General features: G+C 47.2%; 1 protein-coding gene across 8 annotated transcripts in view; it reads right to left on the reverse strand.

Moving 5' to 3' along the window:
- Window positions 1-772: 772 nt before the first annotated feature.
- The window catches only part of PRMT2 (protein arginine methyltransferase 2), a 31608-nt gene continuing 16644 nt past the window's right edge, over window positions 773-15736 (reverse strand). For 2 of the 8 annotated variants that reach the window (XM_025378166.1, XM_025378168.1), the window contains 5 exons: window positions 6955-7130; window positions 4894-5023; window positions 3937-4073; window positions 2151-2322; window positions 773-1423 (listed from right to left, as the gene is read on the reverse strand). In XM_025378166.1, coding sequence (XP_025233951.1) covers window positions 1391-1423; window positions 2151-2322; window positions 3937-4073; window positions 4894-5023; window positions 6955-7130 — 648 coding nt within the window. In that variant the 3' untranslated portion in view covers window positions 773-1390. The remainder of the gene's footprint in view (window positions 1424-2150; window positions 2323-3936; window positions 4074-4893; window positions 5024-6954; window positions 7131-15736) is intronic. The other 6 variants (XM_025378169.1, XM_025378165.1, XM_025378170.1 and 3 more) reach the window with 5 other exon arrangements.

Here is a 15736-nt window from a genome sequence, read left to right on the forward strand (position 1 = left end):
AGTTGAATACTTATGCCACAGTGAAAAAGTAAGCCACAACCACACTGTCTGAAACTCATAGATGAGTCTCACAATGTTTAATTAGAGACGGCAGACGCAAAAGAACACGTGTACAATTCCATTCAGGCAAGAGTAATCGACAGTTACAAGTCAGGACGCCACCCTCGAGAGGGTGGGCACTGAGCGGAAGGGGAATCGGGGAGTCAGTAGCGTGTCCTGGACTGGATGCTGGTTGTGCATCCACTTTATAAAATGCCATCATCTAGGTACCCACGACCAGCGCTGTTTTCAATATATATTTGATATTTCAGTTTTGTTTTTTGGGTTTTGAGACAGGGTCTTGCTCTGTCACCCAGGCTGGAGTACAGCAGTACAATCCTAGATCACTGCAGCCTCAACCACCTAGGCTCAAGTGATCCTCCCACCTCAGCCTCCCGAGTAGCTGGGACTACAAGCACATGCTACCACGCCCAGCTAATTTTTGTATTTTGTAGAGATGGGATCTCACTATGTTGCCCAGGGTGGTCTTGAACTCCTGAGCTCAAGGAAGCATCCCACCTTAACCTCTCAAAATGTTGGGATTACAGAGGTGAGCCACTGCACTCAGCCTATATTTCAATAAAATTTGATAAAAATCAAAACACAAAAAAAATTGTATCTACTGATATGGAAGTCTTTTTCCACAATACTGAGAAAAGGTTACAAAGCAATGTATATAGTATGATCCTGTAATTACAAAAAATAACATATATGCGTAAAACAGGATACACAATGACATTCACTCATTTAAAAATATTTATTGAGCATGTGCAATGCGCCAACACATAATTTATTTGGAAGACGTCTACAAAACTATCCCATGCAGAGTCCCATCGCGTGCATCGCCACCTCAGCTCCCGTGCTGAGCCAGGGCGGTGTTCCCTACACGGCACTGGCACAGCCCTGTGCAATCCTACACCCCACACGACTGGATGAGCGATGGCAGTAAGGGCACCACTAACACAGGAGGCGGGAACAGTCACTGTCACAGGGTACACAGGCTGATATGCGGGCGTTCTAGGAGTGTGGACCTAGACCTAGCTTAGGAACATGGAGCTCTGACCTAGCCACGGGTCAGCACTGTGGACACCACGGGTGAACACCTAGAAACACAGCCTACTTCTAGAGGGCAGACACTGGGCAGCGGGGGTGGCCACGGCAGCTCCTGCCGAGCCCAAGCGTGTTTGTCTGTGAAGGGCCCTGACGTCACCTGCCAGGCTGGGGAGGGGTCAGTGTGGCGTGAACGGTCACCGACTTCGCAGGAGTGTGCAGCAGCCAGGTGCATCTTGGGTTGCTTGTGTTCGTCACCCCTCAGGATATGCACACTGCTTTCCAAATAAAGCCTCAACTGTCATCTCCAGATTGGGAACACTTTTTCTCCAACCTGAAACAGATAAATGACAACAGGTCAGTCAGATAATAAATCATTTGATTAACACACTACATTTCCTAATGGTTTGATATTGGACAAGAGAGCAATATTCAGGTGCAGAATTTTCTTAAATGACAAACTTTTAACAAAAAATTATCACAAAGCAAAGCACAAAACAAATATAAAAAATGAAGGAAAACCATTTATTTTTATTTTCTTTGCCACATTAATCCTGAGTCCAAAGAAGAACATTCCATTTTCAGCAGCCTCTGAGACAGGAAGCCCAAGTGAGCTGGGCGAGCTACACATGAATTCATGCACGGACCCAAAGGCTGCCAGTCAGAACACACATCACGGACAACACACCTAGATGAACTGCTGCCTGGGAAGCCACAGAGGCCTGTGTAAAGGGAGCGCCGAGGCACAGCTCAGGCTTCTGCCCATCTGGGGACCCCTCTGGACATGGCACGAGGGGCCTCAGGCTGATGTGGGTCTCTGCTCTCCCTCACTTACCGTGTCACCTGAGGAAATGACTTCCCTGCCAGAGCCCTCCACTTCCTGTGCTGTCAGATGGGAAATGAAGCCAGTAACAGCATGCACTTTCTGTGTATTAAATCACTCGTGCGCAAAACGCGTGGGCCCCAGCGTGGGCCAGCATCTGCCATCACTACCACCACCCAGGCCTGTCTCCCTGAGGACCGGCACCCACAGGACAGAATCTTACAAATACGTATCTTACTTTTTGAGATGTGGGGTCTTGCCTGGAAGTGACAGCCCAGCTCAGAGCCACCGACATGTGCCTTCTCCACACTGGGTTTCTCTGCAACACAACTGAACCTGTGACCACGTCTCCAGTATGGACAGGGACTGGGTCGTCCATCATAAACAGCGTCTGCTTCCAGTGTGTGAGGCTGCAAGACAGGGGGGTGTGTGTGACCTGGAGGGTGGGCGAGGGCAGTCTCCACATGGCCCTCGGAGCACTGATGCTGCAAGACAGGGGTGTGTGTGACCTGGAGGCTGGGCGAGGGCAGTCTCCACGTGGCCCCTGGGGCGCTGACTCAGGCTCGCACTGGCTCTCACCCTCAGCAGAACCCACATGGCTGGCAGTCCACCCTGAGGGCCTGGGGACACAAAGCTTGACTTTTCAGGCTAACTCAGGGGGCAGATACACCCCCAGCCCTGTGATCTAAAGGGACTCTATGGGATACACTGGGATCAAAGTTACGCTGGTGAGACAGATCCTGCCAATGCCAAACACAAGGCTGCTCCTGAGACCACTCAGATTCCTGGAGGTGTGGACGGCTCACCCTGGGTGGCCCAGAGGATGTGGAAGCTCAGGGGACACACGGCTGCACTAAAGGTCCTGTGTGGTGTCTGACTCCCCCGCCCGCCAGGAGGACGGCTGGGCACCCCCTTCCTGTGCCCTCGCCTAAGCTGCAGAGGCTGGTGATCTAGCTCCTGCCATTAAACTGTGGTGTACACGGATGGAATCAGGTCCAAGGAGTCGCTTCTGTGACGGCTACAATGTGAGGACCACTGTCACGTTTGGGGGAAAATAGTAAAACGCTAGGATTCTGCACTGGGTTGCGCTGGAAACATCTCTAAGTTCTTCAGGCTCTGTCGCCCCTCAAACTCCCACTGTCCACAGTGGGGCCAGCAGTGAAATGGGGGGCTCCTCAGGTCTCCAGTTTCTCCCTGACTCTGGTCACACCCCTCACCCCAGCCTGTGCCCCAGGTCACTGCTCCCTCCATGCCCCCAGACTCGTGGGTGGGTATAACCAGCCTCCAAGCTGCCCACCTCCACTCGGTGACGGCACTAGAGAGGTTACCACAGGACTCTTGTGATGGGGACCACATGCCAGGCCAGGGCATCAACTCCACACGTCTGCGACCTCCCTGGAGCCGGGGTCCCCTCGTGGGGCCATCACGCTGGGGAGTCAGCAGGGCAGGTGCCAGGGCGGGGCAGGTGCCAGCGCGGGGCAGCCAACCCCACCCCAGTTCCAAAGGGAAGGCCTGCTGGGCCCCAAAGGCGGCTCCACCGCCACGCGTGTCCAGGATGCTGGAGGGGAAATGTGTCCCAAAAAACAACCGTCCCTCCAAAACCCTCCAAAACCGTCAGGTGAACCCCTGCGTCCTGCGGAGGCGCTTTGGGTCGGACCATGAATTAGCCGTGGGTGCTCCTCGGGGGCGGGAAGACGGAGCTCCTCCCGCTGGGGCTGTTGGGGGTGGGGGTGGGGGTGGACGCCCCAGGCTGGGCCCAGAGTGGGGGCGAGACCCGGAAGGAGGCACACAGGCTGCGGTGTCTACACCACCCTGCGCCCCCACGCGCGCCGCCCCCACCCCACGTGGCCCACCCGCCACGACCGCCACGCCGCGTCCCGCCCCCTCCTGCGCGCCCCATCCCCGCGCCCGCCCCGCCCTCCGCGCCCCCCGCCCCGTACCCCGTGCCCGCCCCGCCCTCCGCGCCCCCCACCCCGCACCCCGCGCCCCCCGCCCCGCACCCCGTGCCCGCCCCGCACACTCACGGGTGGAAGGGCCCGGTGCTGAGCACCTGCGGCGGCTGCCCCTCCTGCAGGCTCTGGAAGTGGACGCTAAACCAGGCGGTGAAGCCGTGCAGGGTCCCCGCCTTCCTGATGTCGAAGCGCAGCTCGCCCCTCAGGGTCTGGGTCAAGCAGACGACAAGGCACGCGTGGGCACCGCGTGGCACCGCAGGGCCGGGATGGGGCGGCCCCCTCCGCGCGCCCCGCGCAGACGCCGAACGCGTCAGGAACCGCAGAAAAGCCCCCGCCCTGGGAAACCACCCCCAAAACCCGCATCACGAGTTCAGACGCTTCAGTCAGAAACGTGTCAAGCAATCTGAGCTTCTTGCGCCCAGTTTTCTGCCCCCGATTCCTGCGGAATCTTTTCGGCGCTCAGCTCTTCAGGCTAAGGCGTCGGAGAGCTCCAGGCTGGGCGTTTCCACGCAGAACCAACTAAAACCCACAGCCGCGCCCGCGCCGCCCACCCCATCTCCAGACGCGGCGCCAACCCGGGCGCCAGGCAGGGCGGGGCGCGGGGAACCCGCCCAGAGCCCACGAGCGCCCCCGCGCGGCCACACACAGGGATTCGCGGAGGGAACTTTAACAATTCTGTCATGAAGGGTGGCTAAAAACACGTGAAAAAAAACTGTAATGCAAATACCATAATGAAACGAAATAGAATTTATTTGATTTTGAAGATGCTGAGAATATTAAACATAAATCTAAAATGAAGACGCTAGAGACATCTACAAAGAAAATGATGTACAATATGAATCAAAATAGAACGTAAAGAAGAAAAAAGACTGGAAAAAATCAGTAGCAAACGTTTTATAAATTCACTTATTTGTATAATAAAATAATTAGTTGCTCACACCCCCAGCGCTCACTGAAGGTTTATGATAATCTGGTCTGTTTCATGGTCACTGATTATCTAATGTAAGGAACAATTCATCTTTTTCTCACCTCTAAATCAGAAATTTGCACGGTTCTCATGTCCAACTGCAATATAGTGCACGGTTCAGAGAGACAGTCTTCTGGTTTCAAAATGTGGTTATACTTGGGCTTTGAAAAAAACTCCTTAATTGCTAAAGATCTAGGGGAAAAGGTCAAAGCAACTGTTGAGAGTCATTGCAAACATCTCAGGCTTCAAAACACACACGTGGGACCGCGGTGAGTGCTTTCTCTTCTGTGTCACCAGGATGCTAAGCCACCGTCTGGGGCCCTGGACCCCCAGAGCAGCCCTCAGGCCTCCAGAGGCCCTGGGTGCCTCCCCCTCTGAGAGGACCCAGACCCTACCCAGGCATCCAGAGCCTTCCCGAGCCTGACCTGGAGGCATTCAGGAGCCTGCGAGTCACTGGGCACTTCCCTGTGACGTCTCATTCATGGGATCTGAGCACATGGAAACCAACGCTCACCCCTCATAACCTAGAGGACAAGGGGAGTTGCAGCGTGTCTTGCCTAGTTTTAGAATCTATTTGATTTCAAAATATCTTTTGTGGATTTTCTATTAACAGTAAATGAAAGCGGTATTCCTGCTGTAGGTTACTCTATAATAAACGTTAAGGAACTAGAAGAGCTGAGGTGGCCTGAGTGAGTCCGAGTTTCAGGAGAAACACTTCCTTTGTTGTTACACAAATTCAACGCAGAAACAGACACTAGATGCCACATGGCCCCCTGTGTGTCACCGTTTGCCAACCCCCATCACTGATTGCACTGGGCTTGTCAGTAAGTCACCTATTATTTACCACAGAAATGTTTTAAAAAATAAGCAAAGCAGTAACTTCTGAAATAGCAAATAAAAGTGAATGTTTTAATAAAGATTTCACTATATTTACATATTTCTGATTATTTTTCTGATAAAAAATTACGAATTTAAAAATTGGAAAAAATGGACAAGTACAAAGAAAAGTTTAAATTCCCCATATGCTTGTCTTAGCATTGTGATATTTATTTTTATCCCCCAGACATATTTATATAAATTTATTTATGCAAACTAACATCCATTCTGTATACATGGTTTATTCTGCCAAGCTTTACTGTCTCTTAAACCCTTTTTAAATATCATTACACATCCCTAAAAACCTATGGTTTCTTTTTCAGCAGCTGTACCGCAGTGCTCCACCAGACGGATATACAGCAATTCAACCACGTTCCTCTGGATGGCCACTGACTTCCAGTGCCGGGAGGAACACTCAGGTGGGAGGCTCTGGCAGTGACTGGGGTGGGCGGCCCTCAGGTGGGCCAACCTCTAAGGCCCCGGCAGCCACACCTCCCTGCCACTGCCAGGCAAGCCCAGGCTACTATTTTAATTTACTCTTTGCTTGTCGGGTAGGGAAAACAGCATGTATTTTAATTTGCATTTTAACTACTAACAACATTATAATTTTTCATATATTTATTGGTAATTTTATTTTTTGTAGTTTGCCTGTTCACGTGATTGGGCTGTAATTCCATCTGGCTAGTCATCTCTTTCTAATTGATTCCAAGACCTGTCAGCACATGATTTCTCTAATTACTTGTTTGCTTTCACAGTCGCGTTTTTGCTGATTTCTACCACACAGACTGCCAGATTCTATCCAGCACAGGGTCCATTCCATCCACTGTTGCTGCTCATTTCTCCACCTAAGATGGTGCACACAGGCCCCATGGATGTCTGTCGTTGACGCTGATTCCATGCAGAATTAAGTTTTCACGTATGGCGTGAGAGAGCAAGAGCTAATCAACTGCTCCAGAATAATTTGCTGACTCGGCCCTCACTCCCTCCTAATTGTAATGCAACCTTTTTCACATACGAAAAAAATTTTGTTCCTTGCATTCTACCCTGCTCTGCTCATCTGTCTTTTCTTGTTATAGCACCATACTGTTTTAATTACTCCAATGCTGTAACAGATTGTCCTATCTGGGTGCACAGGTACCCTCATTTATCCGACCATAGTGTGTGATCTCCCAGGGCCTTGGCCCACCTGCAGACTGTGGACCAGGAGGCCCCACAAGACAGTGCCAGTCCTAGCTGTGGACACTTACTTGAGAGCGCTGAGGTTGAACTCGTACGCGTTGTCCCAGAAGAGCACCTTGCTACGATAGTCCTTATCAGCACTGCAGGGCACAAGGTGCAATGCGGCCATGGTGGGCCAGATGACCCCGTCCTCCTTCAGCCAGGCATCCCGGGCATACAGGATGGACTCGATCATGAACTCAAACTGCATAGGAGTGAAAGACACACAGGAGACACATCACAGGCCCTGTGGCTGCACAGGCACTCTCACCACCATTTTAATAACACTAGTCCAAGAGTTCTACAGTTTTAGCCTCAAGAATATTCCTGCCTAGGCCAGTGTACCATGCGAGAGAATATCTCGAGGGTTTATTTTATGCCCACATGTAATGGTCACTGATGCATCTCACAGCCTGGGTTTAAGTCACATAATTTCCCATTAGAACTAAGAACTGGAGAGGAGCTAAAAGCAAGGACAAATCTTCACTCTTGTCCCGTCTCAGTCACTGAAGAGTTCGTAACTACCAGATTCTGAAAGAGCCCTGAAGTGTTGCAGGATCCCAACTGTTACATAAAATATATTTGGTCTGTAGTACTCTCCAAATTTCCACAGCCCTTTAAGTAGACTGAAATCACTCCCTAAGAAACCAAAAGCCACGCAGGCATGCCCTGGCCATTCACATGGTCCTTTGGTCCACCTTGCATCCCTCAGAAGGTCCCAAGTCAAGGGAAGCACATCACATCTATGACTGAGGAATTGGGGACCCAGCACCCTCAAAGGCCAGGCCTTCTGTCGGAACCAGAACTTGCTTCTAACACAGAAAGGAGTAGAGGGAGCACCAGCGAGGTGGGGCCAAGGCCTGTGGCCCTTGCAAGCCACCCGGGAGCCTGCACTTCATCCTGTAGTTGACGAGAAACAACAGAAGTGTTTTGCTTCCCTTAAATAATCTCAAGCCAGTTTTATTATAGAAGTAATACATGTTTTGTATGGAAAATGTAGAAAAATTATGAAGACTCAAACAAAAATAAAAATCACATATTAACCCAGTACCCAGAAGGAACCACTGTTATCACTCTGCAGCTTACCTTCAAGTATTTTTCTACACATGCACACAAAAAATATATACATCTAATTTTTTAATCTCATTTTTTCAGTTATATAGCGAAACTGAGTTTTGGTGTACAGTCTACGAACTCTAGCACTTGTGGGGATTTTGTCCTCACCACCACAGCCAGCATACACACAGCTCTGCCACCCCAAAACACTCTTCACACTTTCCTCTGGTGGTCATGCCCTCCCCCGCCCCAGCCTCTCAAGCCACCAATCTGGTCTCCATCCCTATGGTCTTGTGTCTTTTTGAGAATGTCGTATAAATGGAACCAGACAGTGTATAACCTTTCAAGGCAAGCTTCTTTCACTCACTGTACTGTTTCTTGGGTTCCTCCAAATTACCTGTTTCAATAACTGGCTCCTCTTCACTGCTCAGTGGTATTCCGCTGTGTGGATGCACCAGTTTATCCTTAAGGATTATCCTGATGAAGGACACTGGGGTTGTTTCTAGTTTTTTTTGCAATTATAAAGAGAGCTAGTATAATCATTCACATACAGGTTTTTATGTGAACACAGCTTGCCTTTCTCTGGGTTGAATACGCAGGAGAGGGACTCCTGGGCATAAGGTGAGTGCACATACAACTCTGTAAGAAAGCACTCACCTGTTTCCACAGTGGCATGAGCCCTCCAGCAATACACGACTTTCAGCTGTTCCTCATCCTCGATGGCACTTGGTATTACTATCAGATTTTTTTTTTTTTAGTCATTTTTCAGTAGGTGTGATATCTCACTGTGGCTTTAATGTGTATTTCCCTGATGGCTAACAATGTTGAACATCTTTTCATGTGTGTATCTGATATCTGTATATCCACTTTGGCAAACTGTCTGTTCAAGTCTTTTGCCCATTTTCAACTGGCTTGTTTTCTTCCTGTTGAGTTTTGAGATTTCTCTGTATATTCAGAACATACACTGGATATATTCTTTGCAATATTTTCTCCTAATCTTAGCTTGTCTTTTTTATTCTCTTAGTATCATCCCTTTGTAGAGCAGTCGTTTTTAGTTTTGATGAAATTCAATTTATCAACATTTTCTGTTATGGATTATGCTTTTAGAGTCATATCTAAAAGCTCTTTGCCCAAGTCCAGGTGATGAAGATTTTCTATGATTTTTTTCAAGAAGCTTTATAGTTTTATATTTTACACACTTAGATCTATGATCAATTTTAAGTTCAGCTGTGGATAAGGTGTGAGGTTCAGGTGTTGTTTTTTACATATGGATGACAACTATTCCAGTAACATTTGCTGAAAATACTTTTTCTCCATTAAATTGATTTTTGTCCCTTTGTTAAAAAATCAATTGACCATATTTGTAGAAATCTATTTTTCTTCTCCATTCCATTGAGTTACATGTCTGTCCCTTCACCAATACCACACTGTCCTGAATACTGTAGCTTTAAAATCAAGTAGTGTAGTTCCTCCAACTTTACTCTTCTTTTTAAAAATTGTATCAGCTACTCTAGTTCTCTTAGTCCATTTTTGTGTTGCCAAAAAGGAATATCTGAGGCTGGGTAATTTATAAAGAAATGAGGTTTATCTGGCTCATGGTTCTGCTGTTTGGGAAAGTTCAGGATTGGGCATCTAGTGAGGGCTTCAGGCTGCTTCCCCTCACAGCAGAAGGAAGGCAAAGGGAAGCTGGCACATGCAGAGACCACAGGGTGAGAGCAGAGGCAAGTGGGGGTGCCAGGCTCTTTTTCACAACCAGCTCTTGTTGGGACCTGAGAGAGCCAGAACTCACTTATTTACCCATGAGGAAGGGCATTCATCTATTCATGAGGGATCCACACCCATGACCCAAACACTTCCCACTAGGCCCCATCTCCCAACACCACCACACTGAGGATCAAATTTCAACATAAGATTTGGTGGGGACAAACCATAGCACTAGTTCCTTTACATTCCATATACATTTCATAATGAGCTTATCTATAAGAACAAATCCTGCTTGGATTCTAATTGGAATTTTATTAAGTCTACAGATCAATTTAAGAAGAACATACATCTTTACTAGGTTGAGCCTTATCTCTCCATTTATTTAGGTTTTCTGGGATTTCTTTCATTATCATCTCATCATTTTCGGCATCCAGATCATGTTTTGTTAGATTTCTAAGCCTTTCATATTTTTGAAGCTACTGTAAATGATATTCTTTAATTTCTAATTGTACACTGCAAAGATACAAAAATGACTTCTGTATGATGATCTTGCACTCTGTGATCTTGTTAAACTCTGTTACTAGTTTTAGGAAGTTTTCTCATAGATTCCTTAGGATTTTCTGTAGGTTTTTTTGTAGATGTCCTATGTCATGTTAAATTTCCTTCCATTTCTAGTTTGCTAAGTATTTTATCATGAACTGATGTTGAATTTTGTCAATTTTTTTCTATATTAATTGATATAGTCATGATTTTTCTTCTTCAGACTGTTAATATGGTAGATTACATTGATTGATTTTCAAATATTGAACCAGCCTTGCATTCCAAGGATAGTTTCCTTTTTTGTTATGGTGTATTATTATTCCTTTTATATCCTGCTGGTTTAAATTTGCTAATGTTTTCTTGAGGATTTTTACATTTACGTTCATGAAGGTTATTGGTCTGTAGGTTTCACATTTTGTGTTAACCTTGGTTTTGATATTAGGGCAACGCTTACCTCATATAATGAGTGAAGAAGTGTACCCTCTTCTTTTCTGAAAGAAGTTGTTTAGAATTGGAAGCTTTTTCTTCATTAAATGTGTTGACAGAATTCACCAGTGAAATCATTTAGGCTAGAGAGTTACCTTTCAGAGGGTTTTTAAACTATTAATTCAATATCTTTACTAGTTATTGGACCATTCAGGTTATCTATTTCATGTTAGATGAACTGTGGTAATTTGCAGTTTTCAAAAGAACTGGTCCATTTCATGGACCTTCTTTGCTTCTCACTCTATGTGCATACACTCTATGTATGTACATAGAGGGAGAAGAGGGAAAATGATAACTCAAGAGTATTTCAGGAATACAGTTGTTCCTTGGTGTCTATGGGGGACTTGTTCCAGGATCCCCGCAGATACTCAAATCCTTGGATGCTCAAGTCCCTCATATAAAATAATGTGGTTTTTATATACAGGCTACACACATCCTCCGACAGACTTTAAATCATCTCTAGATTACTTCTACCTAATACAATGTCAATGTTATGTAACTAGCTGTTAGTTACTGTATTGGTTTGTTATTTGTATTGATGTTTATTGTTGTGTTATTATTTTTATTTTCAGATATTTTCAATACATGTAGGTTGTATCTGCAGATATGGAGCCCACAGATACTTGACTGTACTTCAAATTCTTGTTTTCTTCACCAATCAACTGCTACTATGTCTTTGTTCCAGAGTCCTCAAATAGTTTCTCCCTGTCTGTTCTCCAGGATTTATAACTGCACTCAGTGGGAGAGATGACAGGGGTGTGCCTTCTCCATCTTACCTGGAATTGAAGCTAGGTTACCACTATGTCTAATTTTTAAACACAAAATTGGAATCATACTGTACATACTTTTTGTGCTTTTCTTTTTTTTTTTTTTTTTTTTTTTGTGCTTTTCTAAAAACCAGCAAAATGTCACCAACTTTTTCCAAAGTTTGTTAAAAATCTTTCTAAAACATAATTTTTAATGATCATACATATTGCTACAATTCTATTGTTTCCATTTTCTCCCCACTTTAAATGGTGCTGCCATAAACATTTTTTAACATACATTTCTGTACAAATTTGATTATTTCCTTAGGATAATTTCATCAAAAAATTTTTGGTGCCTGGTCTCTGGGTCCAGCTGCTGGGAAGGAGGACACTCTGCAATCTCAGCACACACCAGCTCCTCCTCCTTCCTCCTCCCCTGAGGTGAATGTGCCTTCACAAGTGCTAGCTGCCAATTAACTATGCTGCATTTTTTATGACGTGAAAGTTCAGAAATGCTCCAGGCCCAAAAAAAAAAAAATCAAGAAAAGAAAAAAGGCTGTTATTTTTTGTCTCAGTGCAGACAAAGTGCGTTGTTGTAGAAGGAGGTGAAGAGATCTTGGTTGGAGATGCAGGTGCAGCCATAAGTGGTCCTTCAAGCATGTGGTGGCAATGTTTCCTGAAAAAGATGTCTCTGTACTTTGCATGAGGCAAGCTCTAAAACCAAGGAATCCAGAAGAGTTGATGTTTTGTGTGTGTGTGGGTGGGCACCAGAACTAGCACCTCTGAAAAGTAAAATCATCTACATGAGCTCCAGGGATGCAACCAAAAAGAAACATCAAGGCATGAAACATGAATGACAAGTAAAGGGGCCAGAAGTCCTCCTTTGGGCCTGTCCCACTGGGAAGCCAGGTGGCCTTGGTTGTGGCCTCTGCAGGGTGCCCTGTGTAGATCGTCCTTCAGTGCCACAAATGGAAAGTGCCGTGTTTACTCTAATCCTCTTGTTGTGTAAATAAGGCAAATACATTTCAGCCAGGGCCTTACTGATGGGGAGCTGTCCCATCACCTAAACTATACATTCTATAAATATGTGCAAACAACCCTAAATAAATCCAAAGTCTAAAGTTTTATTGGTGTGAAATTAAATTCTTATTGGCCACGTGGCTGTTTTCATGAGCTGACTTATAAAGATTTTTTTTAAGCTCAGCATTTGTGATAATACAGTCCATAAAACAGTATAAGGCTGTGTGAAGAGAATTATTACATCTTTGTTAACCTCAGCAGTTACTTCATTTCTTTTGCTTAGAAAATTGGTCATAATGTGGTTGGAATTTTGGTCCAAATTCTTTATTCTTCCTTGAGCTAAACAGAATAACGGAATATAGTATGTCCTCATCACATATGACAGCACTAATACACTAACAACAGTAAGGCTGAGTCTGGCAGTCTTTGAATTCTACCAAATGTGTAACGGAGACCCTCAGTGACCCTGTGAAGCGTCCTGAAATCCAGGAGGCAGCCTCTGCACCTACAGTGCCACTGGCTAGTGGGAGACTGCTGAGTGTGTCCTCCGGAGAACAAGCAAGATCATGTAACAACTAATGATCACGCAAATTAGGGCTCCATTGTCACCTGCTTTGTTAACAAAAACGATTAAATGGTCTGTTGACAATCTAGGAAACCTGTGGTATCTTTACGTGCCTCTCTTTCAGAACTTTGCTGCGTCTGGAATAATAAATATGGAAGAACAAAAAAACTGTAATGCTCTTTGACTTATTCTGTCCTATTTTCCTTGAAAAGGCTTTATCAATTCACACTGACAAAAAATGTACGGCAGTATGCATTTCCCCACAACCTCAGCATGGGGAGCATCAGATATTAGAGGACTGCTCAGCCAACTTCCCAGGTCAAAACTATTAAGGTTACTTTTAAATTGTTGGTGACATTAAACAATGTTCACGCTTCTGGCCTCTGGCATTTCTCTGCCTTTCTAGTCCCTGCTCACCTTCCATGAGGTATCTTTTTATGTTTTTCTTATTGCAACTCTTTATGTCACGCAAGCTGCAATTCTTTAGTTTCATTTACCATTTAATAACTTTTAGCTGTGCTAATGTATGAAGGGGAATTTTTTGTCAAATATTTTATTTGACAGCTTCATTATGAACTTGGATCTTAGAAAGACCTTTCCCATCCTAACAACAGATAAACTTTTAGCAATTTTTTTATGTCTCCTCCTTTTCTTAAATATTTAACTCTTGAGCCCATCTGAGGTTTATTTTAGCAGATGGTGTGAAGAAGGGACTCTTTTCTCCAAATCAATCGTTCCAGCACCATCTCTGAATAACTACATACCCTTGCACTGACTGAAAGCTGCCCCTCCTAGGTAAACGCACATGCACTCTTCCCTGTCTCGGACTTTTACTACATGTCAGCGTCCAAGTAGGAAGATGGACCATTAGAGATGAAGGCCTGAGGGCTGAGGGGCTCTGAGAACAGGCAGACAGCAGGCAATGAGGACGCGAAGGGGGCCAGACGCACAGGTGCAGGGGAAAGGCAGACAGCAGGCAATGAGGACACGAAGGGGGCCAGACGCACAGGTGCAGGGAAGAATGCGGCAGCTCAGGAGAGGGGCAGCCTGGGGATGGAAAGTGGAGGTGGGTGCAGCTGCATCAACAACTCCCAAATTCACACCCTCCCTCCCTCAGAGCCTCCCAACCCTGTACCCCAATAACTATCACCACAGGAACTCTTGCAGCCCCATCTGCCCTGTTCTGGGCCTCCTTGGGCTGAGGAATGATGGTGGTGCTCCCTCAATCCCCCCAGGGAGAGTCTGAAGTCGGAGCTGCCTCAAGCCCTCACCTGCAAAGCTCCACCCACCCCCTGCACTGCCTGCACAGGAGAAAAACACCACATGGTCCTGTCTGAACTTGCCCCAGCATTCCTCCGAAAGTCCTGCTCAGGGTGGCCCCTCCAGGCCAACGCCCACCAAGACCCCAGCCATGTCCCCCCTGCCCAATCAACAGCTGGCCCTGCACATCGGATGGGCGTCCTGTGTTCAAGACCCACACAGATGTTCACCCTCCCCAAGGTCCTCCCTACCCTGGCCCCCAGCCCGTCCTGGTGGCCCACTCCCTGCGGATCAGGGCTGGGAGGCACCGTCCTGCTCACGCCAGGCCCCCAACAGCACATCCTGCCTGCTGGCCCTGCTCTGCATCTCCACACCTGTGCCATGCCAAGCCCTGGCTCCTGCATCTTGACAGTAAAGCCACAGTCAGTCCTGGAAGTCTGTGCACCTCCCACACAGAGGGGCCTCCCCTCACACAGGCTGTCCTAGGCCTCTGCATGCTGGGGCTAGACCACAGCCAGTCCCTGGCCTCCAGTCCCGGCCACACATACCCAGGGGCCTCCAAAACACAGCCCACCTCTTACTCCATCACTCACACACACCACTGGCACTCCCCTCGGTGTCCAGGATGTGGCACAAAGTCCTCAGACACACAGTACCCTACATCTGGCCTCTGCCTCCCTGATGCAACACAGTCTGGCCAATCCGGCCACCGGGCAGCCCCGGAACACAGCAACATGGTGAACACAGTGGCTACTCCTCTCCCCTCCCTCTGCCCCGTGTCCCTCCTGTGTCCCTCTCACCCAACCCAGGGCACAGCCGGACACTGCAGCAGCCAGGCTTCCCCACATCAGTGCCCACACACCCCTGGCCTCACCATAGCCTCACTCCTCTTCTGTCTTCTTTTTGTCCCCGTAGCCAGGCACGAGCTGTCAACAGACACTTACTGAATGGGCACAGCTGTTCAGGGGCAAAGGCGAAAGCCCCTGCAGGGATGGGGAGTGGAGCCCGTTTCTCTAGTGTGTCACCTTATGGCTCCACAGACGTTATTAACAAGCCAAGTCACAGCATGGACATTGAGTCTATTTACATTTATCTTCTGACAACAAAATTTCAACAGGACTAAAAGCCAATGTCATCTGTTACCACGGGAAACCGTTTCCTGGAGAAGCAGCAGCCATATTTCACACTCCTTCACCCAGACCCCATCTTTCTGGGTCTCTACACTGAGACGCAGTTTCAGGTTGGGATGCTCCACTCCGATGTCCTGTGTTCCAGGATGCTGAGCCCAGGAGGAGAGCACCGGGCAGACAGCATCCAGCCACACTCCCGTCACTTTCCCTCCAAGCAGACAGTGTTTGTGCAGGGCATATTCGCAAGCAACCAGAAAACAGTCCACTTCCACCCACATGCGAAACTCAGGGTGAACGACCCAGG

Source organism: Theropithecus gelada, chromosome 3, assembly GCF_003255815.1.
Source record: "Theropithecus gelada isolate Dixy chromosome 3, Tgel_1.0, whole genome shotgun sequence".
Classification (NCBI taxonomy): Eukaryota; Metazoa; Chordata; class Mammalia; order Primates; family Cercopithecidae; genus Theropithecus; species Theropithecus gelada.